Source organism: Colossoma macropomum, unplaced genomic scaffold, assembly GCF_904425465.1.
Source record: "Colossoma macropomum unplaced genomic scaffold, Colossoma_macropomum, whole genome shotgun sequence".
Classification (NCBI taxonomy): Eukaryota; Metazoa; Chordata; class Actinopteri; order Characiformes; family Serrasalmidae; genus Colossoma; species Colossoma macropomum.
Window position 1 is genome coordinate 387225 of NW_023494791.1, and position 16146 is coordinate 403370.

The following is a 16146-nucleotide window of genomic DNA, read 5'->3' on the forward strand; positions in this document are numbered from 1 at the left end:
ATAATATTAATACAATAATTAGTGATTTCCCATATGGAGAAAAAATATATGGACATGTATTTTTATATATTTTAAATACATTTCAAATCCATTGCAGTCGATGTTGAAACACATTCAAACACTAAAATGTGTTTCAGAATATTTTGCCATATTAACCAAATATATTTTAAAATACATTTATTTTAAAATGTATGGGGAAATATTACACATAGAAATGTACTACAGGTATATAACTGTGTGTAAATGTGTTTATCAAATCCGTCTGAAAATGTATGAAAATATCCAGAATCCTGTCTGATGCTCTTCACTGTCTGATACCTTTAGAAATGAATTTGTGTTCCAGTATCTTCATTTTAAATCTGATCTAATGATCCTTTAACAGGACAGAAGCGAGTGTTGTAGTATTGATACTCTGTGAAAATGCAGTTATGATCTGATATCTTGTTTATGTGAAATACATTGTGTGTGAGAGTCTGACTGCAGACGTACATGGTTAATGTAAAGTACAGTGCAGATCACAGAAGAACGTTTAGTTACATCTGGAACCTTCATAACACAAAACTGAACACAGATAATAACTAATACATTTTTGGCCATTTTCATACATTGCAAAAACATATTTGATAAATATATTTGGAATATATATTTTTCTATGGGTTCATGTGTGTTAGTGTGTTAGTTTATCCATTTCCAGATGTTCTCAATGTTACTTTTCACTGTATTTCTGTTTTCTGCATCTATTGTGGTGATGTGTGGTGATTTTACAGGCCGACACACGTAAAGCTGAGATAAATGGGTAACACTTTATTAGGATGGTCCACTGTAGATTGTTTGTAAATGTTCAGTATATATTTAAGTAACGTTCAACTGAATAGTCATTAAATGCTACTGAACTTGAAGTTGAATGTCACTATAGATGCTTTGTAAATGCTCAGCCTGCCTTTCAATAACATTCAACTAAATACCCATTAAATTCAACTGAACTTGAAGTTCACTATGAAAGAGTTTATTAAATCTATCCCTAAACCCCAAACCTAACCCTCAGCTTAACCTCAAGGCAAAACCTACTCCTAACCCAAACCCAAACCCTGACCACAATGTTGTTGATATTCAACTGAGGATCAGAAGAAAGTTGGTTAATGATTTAAGTAGCTGTAGAGCGTCTATAGGGGAGCGTCCAAATAAAGTGTGATGAATGGTTTAAACAGTTCAGTGTGTAAAAGCTGTAAATACGCGCAGACAGTCTGAACCCTGTGTGTTTCCAGCCGAGCGCTTCAGTAAGAAGCTGGACGAGCTGATGAAGGAAAAGGCCTCTCTGAAGCCTGGACTGCCCTCCAGACACCCCAAAGTCACCAGCTTTTTAGAGCGGCTCAGGACCACCATTCAGAGCGCCCTCCGCAGGACGGATCCAGAGTGCAGGTCTGTGAGAAAGTGTGCACACATTATTTCTCATTGGCCCACAGTAGAGATCAGTCAGACGGGTGTTCAGGCCCTGACGCACCGAGCCGGATGTCAGGCTGTCGGAGAACACCATGTGTTTATGATGCAATCAGAAAATGAATTGGGTTCCTTTTTTATCAGTTGAGACAAATACATGTGGAAAAAAGAAAGAAAGAAAATGCATTTGAGACACGAGTCTTACTGAATTAGCATTACAGGGAAATATAAGATCTATTTATAAATGCAGTAAAATGAATAAAGTGCAGTAACCCAGCCTCACTAAACTCTCTGCTCATCTGGAGTTTAATCATGATCACATTTCAGTTTAAAAGGGGGATAGAGTAGCCCAAATCAATACTCAAGAAAAGTATTAATACTTGAGTAAAGTAATGACTTAAGTAAAAATACAAAAATAAAGAAAAAGTAATAAAAATAATAAAAAAATACAATTTTGGGATTGTTTAGTTCTGTAATACAGCACTAAAGCTCCAAAGTCAGAGATGTGATCAATCACAAAGCAGTACAGATCCGTCTTCAACAAAATAGAATGAAATTAAACTGAAAAAATGAATTAGTATTAGTAGTAAATGAGCGGCTGAAATGTAACTGAATAAAACTCACTAATGTACTTGAGCAGAAGTGAAAGTGTCATAATTTGAAAATACTCAGTATTTAGTAAATCCATAAAGTAGCTGTAACTGAGTAAATGTAACTAGTTACTACCTTTCTCTGCTTTTATATACACCAGATTTATCACCAGCTGTTTTTTGCCATTCAAACGTCCGAATTGTCAAACAAGCAGTATTTTAATGTTGTATTTCCAATTAGAAAAGTTGGTAGCACTTTACTGCAGGCTCAGTTCATAAGGCTGTATGACATATACGTAAGCTGGTGACATAACCCTACATAACTGTTTATAAATGTTTATTTCAATAAGCATCATCATCTGTCATAGCTAACTTTGATCAAAACTGGCAAAATGTGACCTTTATAGCGAATAACGCCTGTTGGAATAAAAGATCATAAACGATTATGTTGGGTTATGTCAGTAGTCATGACAAGTTTATGTAGGTGTTGTGTAGCCTTATGAACAAAACCTACCATAAAATATCAGAGTTTAATACTGATGTGAATGACCAGTGACACATTACACACGGACATGAATTAAAGCACACATTATTATTTCACTGTTTAATGTATAAACGTTCTTTGTTAAGTAGCCGTTTTCCCCCAGCGCCGCTAACAGTGGTTTACTTTCACTTTCTCACTGTTGGTTTAGCTCAAACGTGGATATTTGAAGCCTGTAGGACATTAAAACGATATATTTTTACTTTGTACGCTGCAGTTTTACAGTTTCGACTGAAGGTGACCGAAGGAGATCGTCAGTCAGTTCTTCCTCATCGTTGGTGCATCTGGGCTCTAAAGTGTATCTGCTTCCCTTTACAATATCAACCCTCTGTTTACATTCAGAGAGGGATGAATACGCAGAGTGCTGACTGGATCGAGATGCAGTTAGAAATCTGTGTGTAATGACTGGGCTGCCATCCTAAAGCATGTTTGGAAAAAGCCTTGAAACAGGAAGGAAGTCAGCTGGGGCTCCATTAGTGTTGGAATGTCAGAGGAGGCCTGTCCAAATCACCATGTCCTGTTCCATTGTGTCGGTGTTGTGTTTTCCTCTGGCTCAGTGTGCAGGTAGCTCTGATGAAATTACACTGTTAGAGTGAAGAAACAGTTCTATCATAATCGTAATCATAATCGTTCTTCAGCTGGTAATAATAAAAAATAAAAATAAAAAAGAAAGAACTAAATGAAAGTTTACTACAGACAAACACGCTGCCTTAAGTGTGCTTACAAAGAATCAGAAAACAAATGAGGCAGTGATTAGGACCAATCACAGTCAGGGGGAGGGCCAATCACAACAGGGGGAGGTCTCAGAACAAATGAGGACCAGTCACAGTCAGGGGGCGGTCCCAGAACAAACACTGTTTTGCTTAGAAATGTGTTTTGTTTGAAGTGTACCTCACACCTGACGGCACAGGTGAGCCTAAAATCAGCTGCTTCTAAAGGAGGTCAGATGATGGTGTGGGAGGAGTGTAGTTTGTGACCTGCTGACGTCCTGTTTCTCTGAGGTGATGATGAAGGTCACTGTGTTCACAGACCGTCTGAAGAGTCCTCAGAGAGCCGCGTGGGAGCCGAGCAGAGCCGAGAGCAGCTGCTGCAGGAGAGAGAGCTGATCCAGGTACGTCAAACAACCTGACAATAACCAAAATATATGAGTAACATTGTGTTATACACTGACCAGGCACAACATTCTGACCACCTCCTTGTTTCTACACTCATTGTCCATTTTATCAGCTCCACTTACTATATAGGTGCACTTTGTAGTTCTACAGTTACAGACTGTAGTCCATCTGTTTCTCTGATACTTTGTTAGCCCCCTTTTACCCTGTTCTTCAGTGGTCAGGACCCCCATGGACCCTCACAGAGCAGGTACTATTTGGGTGGTGGGTCATTCTGAGCACTGCAGTAACACTGACGTGGTGGTGGTGTGTTAGTGTGTGTTGTGCTGGTACGAGTGGATCAGACACAGCAGTGCTGCTGGAGTTTTTAAACACTGTGTCCACTCACTGTCCACTCTATTAGACACTCCTACCTTGTCAGTCCACCTTGTAGATGTAAAGTCAGAGACGATAGCTCATCTGCTGCTGCACAGTTTGTGTTGGTCATCCTCTAGTCCTTCATCAGTGGTCACAGGACACTGAGGTGTTTAAAAACTCCAGCAGCACTGCTGTGTCTGATCCACTCAGACCAGCACAACACACACTAACACACCACCACCATGTCAGTGTTACTCCGGCTCTGGCTAACAGATCCTACAAGTTCTAACAATGTTTAAAGAAACCTTTTAATCAATGTTCAAAGAACGTTTTAAAGATGTTTATCATTGCAAATGATAATAACGTCTTCACTGCGACATTCGGAGGATGCTGTGCTGTGAGGCTGTCTGAGCCTCTGATTATGTCACACCATGAGGTTTTTAGAGAACATTCCCAGAAGAACATTCTGGATACAAAAAAAAAACTCCCACTAAGAACATTAATAGAATGTGTGTGTAATATTCTTAGAACATTTTTAGATCTACCTGCAGGTCTCGGCCCGTACCTGGTTCTACTCTCTCAAAAAAGATGGTTCTTGAAGGATTCTTTAGTGCAGAAAGTGGTTCTATATAGAACCATGAACACACAGAAAACTCTTTGCATGAAGGGTTTTTTCCATCATGTAAAGGTTCTTAAGAATGTGCTGTAGATGGTTCTATATAGAACATTTCTAAAAAAGGTTCTCTATAGCACCAAATAGGGTTCTTCTATTGTTATGATGTCAAGCTTGTAACAATAGAAGAACGCTTTTGGGTAATACATAGAACCATATACAACACATCTCCATCAATCTAAAGAACATTTCACCATGCAGAGAACTTTGAGTGTTTATGGTTCTACATACAACAATTTTCTTTACTAAAGAACCCATGAAGAACCATCCTTTTAAAGAGTGTAAACTAAGCTGAAGTACTAAAAATGTGAGTTTCTTTAAAGAAAGTGATTTTGACTAAACTGAGCTGTAAAGAAGATTAGCTGTAATTTTCAGGCTGACTTGGCTGTTAATAACGTTCTCTGGTCTAAGAGTTCAGTGATGTTCTATGTTCTTCAGAGGGAGATGGCGGAGCTGCAGCTCAGGCTGGAGGAACTACAGAAGCGGAGCCTGGCTTTGGAGGAGCAGCTGACCCAGGAGGAGCTCCGGCTGGAGACGGTAGAGATGGAGGGAACCCTTCTGAGAGGCTGCAGCCCAGCTCAGCTGCAACTGATCGGCCGAGCGCTGGAGGACCTGATCACGTCAAAGCACCGTGTCCAGATCTCTCTGTCTCCGGTACCGAGTCTCACCAGGTAGGACAAACGCTGCTCAGATATGCTGTTGAACCCTGTGGAACCGAGCGTCTCACACTTAAACTCACACATAAAGGGGAATTCAAACCAATGTTCAAATTCCTGCATAATTAAATGGTTAAGAACAGAGCAGTTCAGAGTGGTTCAGAGCGGTTCAGAGTGGTTTGGTGTGAAACGCTCCGTTCTAGATAAACTTACTGAGTCAGAACTGTTCACAGTGGTGGTGATGGGAACCAGACGTCCACCTCTAAAAGCTCCCTCACAGAAAGTTCCTACATGAAATGGTTATGAATTCACTGCCTGATGACTGAGACACTGTCTGTGTTTACATGCAAAGATTTTAGCCAATCCCATTGAATACATTCTGATACTACATTATAACTGAGGTGTTTATATGTCCTTATTAAAGAAGGCCGAGAGGAAGACGTCGTTTTCTGAGACACATAAGCTGGACGTCCGTCCCACCGCCGTCTTTTAAAGACCAGAGCATAAACTTCGTCTCCTCTGCAGACCAGTTTCTGCTCCGCCATGTTGACTGGTATAAACTTTCACTATGACGCGACGAACATGATCAGAACGGACTTAAACTTTCCGATAGGGAATGTAATCAGATACAGGCGTTTACACGGATATTATTCTTCTATTTAACAGATTATTTACAGGATTACCCACCTCGATCAATCAGGCAGAAACTGTATTCCGAATGGCCTCAATCGGACTAGACCATTCTGACTGAGGTGTTTACATGGACGTATTCTATTTCGATTGAGCTATTAGTCGGATTATTAACGGATTAATAGGCTGCACATAAAGTTTTGAGAAGATTTTAGCCTTTAACTCCATTCATGGTGGAGGGATACATGCAGGCCAAAATAGTCCCCAAAGAAAACGTATTATTTCAGATTTTCCACTATTTTCCATCATCAACATTCCATATAAACTCAGAAGACCCGTGTAGGTTCACTGGTGGTTCTGGATAGTAAATAAAATGTCTATATTTGTGTTGTAGTCATGGCGACCCCTGGTTCCTATCACCACCATCAGGATCTGTAATTTTCTCTACAAAGAGCCACTTTGAATGACCTTGTTTACATTGCAAAAATGGATGATTTCCTCTTTAAATCTGCCTCCAGAGCAGTTACAGTGTGTGTGTCCAGGTTGGCCAGAGCGAAACGGATCAGTGTGGAGATTCAGAGCTTTCTGAGTGCTGCTGTTTCCCTTCACTGTATAAAGAGGCTCGAGGCTCCGTCAGATAGATCGATAAAACTTTATTGATCCCAAAGCGAAATTGCAGAATAATTTAACCTCACTCGACGAGGATGGGATCGAGGGAGGTTGAATTATTCTGCAATTTCCCTTCGGGATCAATAAAGTTTTATCGATTATATCTAATGGAGTTATTGCTGGATGCACCAATTTTTTTCTGAAATGAGTGCAGTTTAGATCAATAAGAGCTTATTATCGATTTGTTTATTAAGAGTAGCAACAAAGTGTGGCTGACGTGTAAATTATACTCCTATTGATGTGTTTCAGCTCAAAAAAATAAATGCACCCATTTCCGTCTTTGTGAGATCACATACTTTACATATTAACTAAACGCATCAGCGGCTCTCAGATCACGCCAAAGCAGATTAAACAGCAGAAGCGGCCTTTTCTGCATCTGTCCTAAAAGCCTGTTCTAGATCACTGTATCAGCACCGGCACAGTTCTGTCTAATCGGTCACTTCTGGGTTTAAAACATCAGTTTTATGCATCAAATCGTCCAGCAGTGCAGAGATGCAGTAAACCGGAGAGCTTAGCATCTCAGGATTCGACTCCCACGAACCGTTTTATGATCCGTTATTCACAGCAGTGACGATCGTCTCGTTAACAGCATCAGCGCCGAACGATCAAACACTATCAGATCTGAGTGTCGTCACCTTCAGAGCCTCTCCGCCTCCACAGAGACACCATCATCCAGAACATGAGGTCTGATAACACGGCAAGAGTCAGAGATCAGTTCAGAGATCTGAGTCAGGAGGAAATAAACTCCTCCGTTACAGACTCTGTTACTCTGAGTCGGTGACTCAGTCATTTTGATGGTGGACAGTGTTTCCTTTCAAATGAGACCAACATCACGACTGTAGCCCAGAGTATGAGGGAACAGCGCCCCCTTTACTTTGGGTACGCCATTTCAGGCAGCAATGGGGCGACAGTTAACAGGTTAAATGAAAAATCAGTTTCCTCTTTCAATAATACGATTCAGATAAAGTTTGAATTGACAGTAAAAGCTGACGGGCTGTTGATCACAGAGAGGTGTTCATATTTATGCTGTGATTTTTGGGTTCCGGTGTTTAAATACAGCAGTGCGAGTTCTCTTACCTGCCTCACCTTATTTACCTCATTAACCTGCAGCTCAGACTAAACACCATCACAACGATAACAACCACTCATGAGTTCAGAGCAAACATCTAACAAGAGATGGTTCTTTAAGGGCTTCACTCTCCAACATCTTCCTGAGTTGGTTCTTAAGTGTGTTCTTGAGAAAGATCCTAAGAAAAAGTCTCTGTCAGATTCATGACGTGTTCGTAAAGCGCAGAACTGTTCCCGCCTTTGTGCTCTTGACTGTGTGTAGATTCTGTTCTTACCTAAGAACAAATCCCACATAAGAGAACATCGGTGAGTCAGAACCTTCGTCAAAACTGCGTAAGAAGAAATTTCTTCTGAAGAACATTTGGTGAATGAGGCCCAATTGTTCTATATAGAACCATGAACACTCAAACTTCTTTACATGGTGAAATGGTTCCTCAGATTGATGGGGAATGTGTTGTATACAGTTCTATATAGCACCAAAAAGGGTTCTTCTAGTTTCTTGATGTCAAGTACTGTGTTGTATACAATAGCAGAACCCTTTTTGCCACATAGAGCCATACAGAACACATTCTCTATCAATTCGAACAACATACAGAGAACTATTTAAGCATGCAAAGTGTTCTTTAAGTGTTCATGGTTCTACATAGAACCATTGCCTTTACCAAAGAACCCCTGAAGGACCACCTTTTTAAAGGGTGCCCACGATAGACTCCAGCTTATCTTCTTACTAAATTGCCCTGATGGTGAAAAAGTTCTTCATTTATTTTATATTTGTTGAAAGTTTTGCTGGTGAAATTTTGAGGAGTGACTCGAGGTGATGATGCTCCCTCGTTCTCCTGACTCGCATAGAATCCATGTTACGCTATTAATTGTGTCACTTATTGAAAAGCCCCCGAAGTCACCGAGGCTGTTTAATCTGATATTAAAGCAGTTCTTTCCTGTTTGTGTCTGACATCTGTCTGCGTCTGATCTTTCTCCCTGCAGATTACAGGAGCAGGAGCAGAGTTTGACTTCATCCATAAAAGAGGCAACAGCCAAAGTAAGGCCTCCTCACAGTGACACTGTCATCTATTATCTACTGTTTACGCCAGTTAGCTGTTTTGCCAAAAGAAGTGTAAATATGCTCCCTAAATGTGCTGAAGTTGTGCTGAAACCCCTTCGTTTAGTTAATTTCCAGTCCAAAAGGCCGTTAAGTACAAAGCAGAACACATATATTTAACAGAAAATCACACAAAGCCTACACAACTAATATAATATATTTTAATAATTTTAAAATAATTATTTTAATATATTTTATTATATTAAAATAATTTTTTTGTATATTATATTAAAATAGTGGACTGACCATCCCAGAGTCCAGCTGAGAAACTGAAAGTGAGTCTCCTGAAAAGAATGGAAGCTGTAATAAAGGTAAAGAGTGACGCAGTAAATTTTAGTGCTTAAGACAAAGCAGCTTTACAGAAAAGCCCCAGATGAGCGTCACCACTGGCAACAACAGCAAGAAAAACTCCCTCAGATCAAGAGGGAGAAACTGTGAGAGGAACCAAGACTCAAAAGGGGAACCCATCCTCCTCTGGACCACACCGGACAGCAAACAGTAACACAACAAAAGTGATATGAATAGAAGATAAGATTTTACAACTAATATTAAACATTGAATATAGACAAAAAAGCCTGTCTCTGATTGGACAGAAGTATTTGATTAACCAATGGTAACCGACAACCGGTAAAGGCCAGTCAGTAACACTGAGAAACAGATCTGTGAAAATCGGTCACTACTTTTAGAGGCCTGTTATTTTTCGAAATAACTCTAACTTATTGGCTGTTTTGACTGGTCATCTAAATAAACGAAGGGTGGTCTCTGTCTTCTCCTCTGTTTATGTATTCCGTCTGTCTCTCCCTCTCTCAGGTGGTGATGAGTCAGAGGCTGGGCGGTAGTCTGAGGAGGAAAGTTAGTGAGAGTGAGACGCAGTTGCTGGCTCTGCATGAGGCCAAGCTGGCAGCTATTTCAGGTACAGCCAGATACTTCAGTACTGTCTAGTTTTTCACATCACTCGTGACTTTATTCACTGTACTGCAAATCATTTCTGTGGCAGCCCTTTGATCACATGGCTTCAGATATTATTCTGTGTCCTTTTTTATCGGATCTGTGTTTTGTCAGTTTTTATTGACCTCAGAAATACCAGAATCGAGGGGCTGCACGACTTCAGATTTTTAAAAATCGACTCTAATGTGATTGAAGTCAAGTCGATGTCGACTAATCGCTGATGACGCTTTGGAACAAGCGATTTTAAAAATCTGTGATGAAGCCACGGATCAGTAGAGCGTACCACGTCCTTTCCAGCGAACCTTCAGGGATACGGACCCTGGAATCTCGCAAATGTGTATCCAACTTAGGCGCACCCTAGACGGCCTTGCCGAGACGCTCGCCCGTGGTGAAGGTCCAGAGAGCCAGAGAAATTTAGAGCATCATAACTCAGCAAAAATAAGAGTAACTGACTTCACACTGTACAGTATTACAGGGTGTTACGCTCCCTCTCCAAACACACAGGACTTTTACTGTAGTCTTCAGGAAATCGAAGATAAAGATGTTCAATATCTGATCTTTGAAGCTCTGTTAGAACAAAGCCAAACTCCACAGGTCAGTAGAGCGTGACGCGCCCTTCCCAACGAGCCCTGGATCTCATTGCCTTGAGGAAACTAGAGATACACCTCACCTGCTGTCTTCTCTGAGGCGTCCAAGTTATTAGTGTCGTAATCATGTGATCAGGAACTAGTCGACATCAAGCATAGAGCGTCATGGCGGAGCAGTGAACACTACAAGAAACGAGCCGTTACTCTTATCTGACCTCCCGGTGGTCGTTTGCTGTTGTTGGTGCAGGGAGTGATTTCAGCACTGCGAAGGAGCTGAAGGCAGAGATGAGGTCAGTATACGAGGAGAGGGATCATCTGGAGGGGCTCGCGAAGAGACTTCAGACCCTGAGCGCAGGGAGCGCCCACGACCTGGCCCGCATGAAGGAGCAGCACAGCCAGCTGAAGAAGGAACTGCAGAAGAGAGAAGCTCAGTACGGTGAGTCACGGCCTCCAGAGACGCCGCGCAGGTGTACGGTTACGCGTTAGTCCAGTAGTAGAGTTTGACGTCCCAGGAACGCAGTGTGAAATCCTACAGTGTTCCTATGATACTAAAAGTGAGTATTTTAGGCTGTTTTCACGCCTGGCCACTTTGCTAACGCCTGAACCATAGTTTGAGTTTTCCTAGTTGATGGCTTATGTATACAAATATCCAGAAGGGGGAGCTCTCACTGCTTTTCTCATAATAACATGGCAAAAGTGCTTAGGTTTCATATCCTCCCCTCTTCAGGAATACAACAGCAAATCTTTGCAGAAAAAAAACATTAAAGCTTACTGTACTTAACGCTGCTCCTGCGGCACAAACCAGCTCAGACTGCTACATCAGCTACTGGATCCACACCAGACTTGGAATCTGAATTTAGTGGAGTGTTTTTGTTTAGAAATAGACTGAAATTTTTTTCGGCCAAAACATAAACACAGACCACACTACAGATGAATGCTAGAAAGCTGATGTTAGCTTTCCAGTTACATCCTAATGCCTGTAATTCATCCAGGCTGCAGGTTTCTTTGAGAAACTGAAAGTGAGTCTCTGAAAGTGAAGCTGTAATAAAGGTACAATAAAGGATTATTAAAATTAGCATATTAATGGTAAAGTGCAGGAAGAATACAGTGCAGGTTTTAGAGCTCAATCATAAGAACACAAAAGAGAAACGGTTTAACCTGGAATTAAGATCACTACAACTGGAGCGTTAAGATATTTAAGGAGAAAGGAGGAGAAAAGAAGAGAAGAGGAGAAAAGGAAGAGAAAAGGAGGATAAAAGGATAAAAAGTGAAGAAAGGAGAAGTGGAGGAGAAGAGGAGCATGTGTCTCAGTGTTTTATTTACTGTGTTCTGATGGAGGTTCTCTTTTCCTAACAGAGCAGAACCTGAAGGAGAACATTGTTAAGTACACTGAGTTCCTGGAGGACCGACTGCACAGGTAGGAGCTCTTTTTTTCTCATCTTCGTGTTCTTCCCAACTGATTCTTATTCCCTCTGTTCACTGCGTTATGGAAAACGTTCCACCTTTTCAGTCCTCTTCAGGAGCCGCGGTACAGAGAACTTCCATCTTTAGTTCTAGATTAAGATCTGACCAGCTCAAGATAAAACTGTTTACAGATTCATATTACAGAAGCAAATCCTGCCTTATATTGGACACATATAGGAAACTGCACTCTTAAAAAAGATGGTTCTTCAAGGGTTCTTTAGTTAAGAAAACGGTTCTATATGGAACCTTGAACACTCCGTAACCATTTGCATGCTTAAACTGTTCATGCAGAATGTGTTGTATACAGTTCTATATAGAACCTTTTTGAAAATACATACATAGCAGCAAAAAGGGTTCTTCTATTGTTACAAGCTTAATACTCTAACAACATACAACATACACCACATACAACACATTCTCTATCAATCTGAAGAACCATTTCACCATGCAGAGAACCACGTAAACATGCAGATTGTTCTAGACAGAACTCAGGGTTCTAAACAGAACCATTCCCTTTTACTAAAGAACGCTTACCAAGCAACCGATGATAAGCACACAGGAACTATAGCTGAAACGTAAACGTTATTAAACTCATGTGAAGTGAGATGTAAGTTACAGTACAGACAGACACTGTGTGTGTGAAACACAGGAAAACAGAGCTGAAGCACAATGAGCTGAAAGTTTTAGTAGCCTCAATAGAAAAAGAGAACACTGAGTGCGCCCCCTGCTGTTTAACAGGAGCATCGCCCACGTTTCAGTGTCCGTTTAAGGCTTTGGTCACTCTGCCCGCCGCACTGTTATAAACAGGCTCGTTATTCACATCACAGCAGTGTTTTATTCAGCAGGTTGATCTACAGACGGAGGTGCTGTGAGGGAGACAGACGGAGTCGTCAGGGATTTTCTGAACTGCGGAGTTTTAAACAAACTCGCTCTCACGAGTGAAACCAGTTTTACAGTGTAAATAAATGTAGCATCATTATGCTGTTATAAACTGGTTATGCTGCCTGAAAACAATACTATTGGTCCTCATTCTTAAAATCTTCCTAAGTCTGTTCATAAGTGTGTTCTTGAGAAAGGTCCTAAGGAAAAGTCTACGTCAGATTCATGACGTGTTCTTAAAGCGCAGAACTGTTCTCACATATCTTAATACAGCACTTAAGTGAGCACTGAGTTGAGTGTTTATTGTAATGCATTGCGCTGCTCTGTGTTTAACTCTGTTCCTTTTCTCTGTATCAACATGGACTTTTGTTCATCTGAGCTCAGGACTGACTTTCTCTCTAACCTGTTTATACTAGCAAAGATACTTTCTCTACGCAGACAAAGCACTTTTTGTAAGTGGTTCTAGGTAAGAGTGTCTGCTAAATGCTGTAAATGTAAAAGTTCTCACTGCGTAAGTGCGTTTAAGAAGAAATGTCTTCTTAAGAACGGTCGGTGAATGAGGAACATTGTGCGGCAAACAGCAGAAACAGACGCTTAAACAGAAGTGAGGACCCTGTTGGGGTTCATCCTAAAGTTAGGACAGTATTTAGGATGTCTAGTCTAGTTAGAATGTTTTCTTATCTGGAGTTAATGATGAGATTATGACTCTTATTCTGTAATAGATACTGAACTAAACTCAGTCTGTACTGAAGTCGTCATGGAGACCACATCAGATTTCAGAGTTAAGAGGTTTCTGTAATACGGCTCCTGGTTTTGGAAATGACATTTCTAAACTGAAAAAATGAGATGAATAAATTATTGTAGGGATTTTAGGAGATTTTAAGGGATTTTAGGGGAAGTTAAGGGAGTTGCCGATGAAGAACTTGCAGTTCTGCTGAACTGATGTGTTCTGTGTGTTACACAATATAACAGACTAAGTATACTTATATATTAAGGGAGTCTACACTCTTAAAAAAGGTGGTTCTTCAAGAGTTCTCTAGTAAAGACAATGGTTCTATAAAGGACACTAACACAACTAAACTAAAAACTCAGTGGTTCTTTACATGGTGAGATTGGTGGAGAATGTGTTATATATGGTTCTATAAAGCACCAAAAAGGGTTCTAAGTGTTTAGAGACGCCTCTGTGGGCTTTACACACACTCTGCTTCATCTCGTTAGGGTTATAGAGACACACTGACATCTGACTGTATATTGATCAGCTCTGGTTTTACTGTTTCACCCAATAAAAATATTTTAGATTCACTTCAGTTAAATATGGTTCTTATTAAAAGTGAACGGACGTCCAGAATAATATAGTATTGTTAATCTACAAAAAGGTTTACTTAAGCTTCCAAAATGGTTTTATTTGAATAAAATATACAGAAATACACCACACCGTGATAGGTAAGTGACCCTTATTAGTCCCACAGCGGGGAAATTTCACCTCTGCGTTTAACCCATCTGTGCAGTGAAACACCTCATACACACTAGTGAACACACACACTAGGGGGCAGTGAACACACTTGCCTGGAGTGGTGGTCAGCCCTATCCACAGAGCCCGGGGAGCAGTTGGGGGTTAGGTGTCTTGCTCAAGGGCACTTCAGTCACGTACTGTTGTCTCAGGGAATCAAACCGGCGACCTTCCGGTCACAAGGCTGTTCCCTAACCTCCAGCCCACAATTTCCCCATATGTATGTATGTATGTATGTATGTATGTGTGTGTGTGTGTATGTATATATACATATATATATATATATATTAGTCATCTTGATTATACTGTGATGTACATTTTTGCACATATGGCCCACAAATACCCATCATGTTGAATGATTGTTTCAGCCCTGCTAGAATCATCAGTTCCTCTGGCGCTTCAGAAGCTGCTACTCGGTTTCGGATCTCTCAGGAGGTGAAAGAGGCCCAGATTGGTGTAATTTAGCGTGGTGAGATCTCAGCTCTCCCCCACAGAACTGCAGCGTTCATTACGTTTCAGCGAGGCGCCGTGTGCCGCCGTCTGGAGGAGGCTTTAGCATATGGTTCCCTGTCCGCTCTGTTCACAGAGCTCCTGTTTTAAAGCCTGAAGCTCTGTCTGTTGCCAAGGTGATCTGTCTAGCAGTCAGAGAAGGAGGGGAACGCTCACTTTTCCACTCTCCCGCCCGCTCGCCATCAGTTCCTCTCCGCTATTCACCATGGAAACGTGGAGATGGGTCTACAGGAGGAGAGGTCCTCACTGGTCCTCAGGATGCCCGTTTGGGTTTCACTCAGCATAGCGCTGTAGTGAGAACTGCTTACCTGTTCATTGTTGGGGTTGAATTTGAGGCAGACTGCTGTTTTTGGGGTAATAGCAGTAGCGCAGTGCACTGATAACAATACTGCACTTAAAAGAACATGGTTCTTCAAGGGTTCTTTAGTAAAGAAAACAGTTTCATGCTTAAATGGCTCTTTGCATGGTGAAATGGTTCTTCAGATTGATGGAGAATGTGTACATGGCTCTATATAGAACCTTTTTGGAAATGGTTCTACATAGCGGCAAAAAGCGTTCTTCTATTGTTACAAGCTCGTACCATAACAATAGCAGAACGATTTTTGGTGCTGTATAGAACCATATACAACACATCCTCCATCGATCTGAAGAACCATTTCACAAAACAGAGAACCATTTAATCATGCAAAGGGTTCTGTGAGTGTTCATAGTTCTATATAGAAACATTTTCTTTACTAAAGGACCCTTGTAGAACCATCGATTTTAAGAGTGTAGTGCACGAATACCGATACTGTATCATACTGACGCATTATGAGAGCAATTAAAAAAAAAACATTCTTGTATAAAATGGTCCTTGATTTATTTTTTTAGACCCAATTATTAAATTAAAAAACATTCAAGATAATAATAATAATGTGTGCAGGGGTTCTTTTGGTGTATGTTGTCTTGAGGCAACATTGTGCAACAATGGGAGGAAATGATATAAAGCCATGTTCCCTGAAGTGGTGAGACCTGGCTTGTGATTGGCTAAATCCATTCCACTGTCGCACAATGTTGCTTCTAGGCAACAAACATATTTCTGCAAAATCTCATGACAAAAAATTGATACTCAATGTTTAAATAGAGGTTTAAAGAGATAGTATGACCAAGCACATGCTTTTTATTGACGTACTCTTATCTTTTATTGTTGACCCTGTCGTTGTCTTTAAATATACATATTACTGTAAAGTGAGGGAAATGAGTTTGTTGCCCTGAGGCAACATCGTGCAATAGAGGGTTAAAAACAGTATCGTATTAGTTAGGTAAGTACATTCTAACTAGCTTTGATATTCAAGATACCGTTCACTCTTAAAAACGATAGTTCTTGAAGGGTTCTTCAGCGAAGTAAATGTCAGTGATTCTGCTCTGAGTCCGTGG

General features: G+C 40.7%; 1 protein-coding gene across 3 annotated transcripts in view; it reads left to right on the forward strand.

Moving 5' to 3' along the window:
- The window catches only part of disc1 (DISC1 scaffold protein), a 51838-nt gene that overhangs the window by 16257 nt on the left and 19435 nt on the right, over positions 1–16146 (forward strand). For 2 of the 3 annotated variants that reach the window (XR_005007396.1, XM_036573602.1), the window contains exons 4-10: positions 1266–1419; positions 3598–3679; positions 5149–5381; positions 8718–8772; positions 9643–9745; positions 10615–10803; positions 11724–11784. Coding sequence is in view for 2 of the 3 variants with exons in the window: in XM_036573602.1 (XP_036429495.1) it covers positions 1266–1419; positions 3598–3679; positions 5149–5381; positions 8718–8772; positions 9643–9745; positions 10615–10803; positions 11724–11784 (877 nt within the window). In the remaining variant the exon portion in view is untranslated. The remainder of the gene's footprint in view (positions 1–1265; positions 1420–3597; positions 3680–5148; positions 5382–8717; positions 8773–9642; positions 9746–10614; positions 10804–11723; positions 11785–16146) is intronic. The other variant, XM_036573603.1, reaches the window with a different exon arrangement.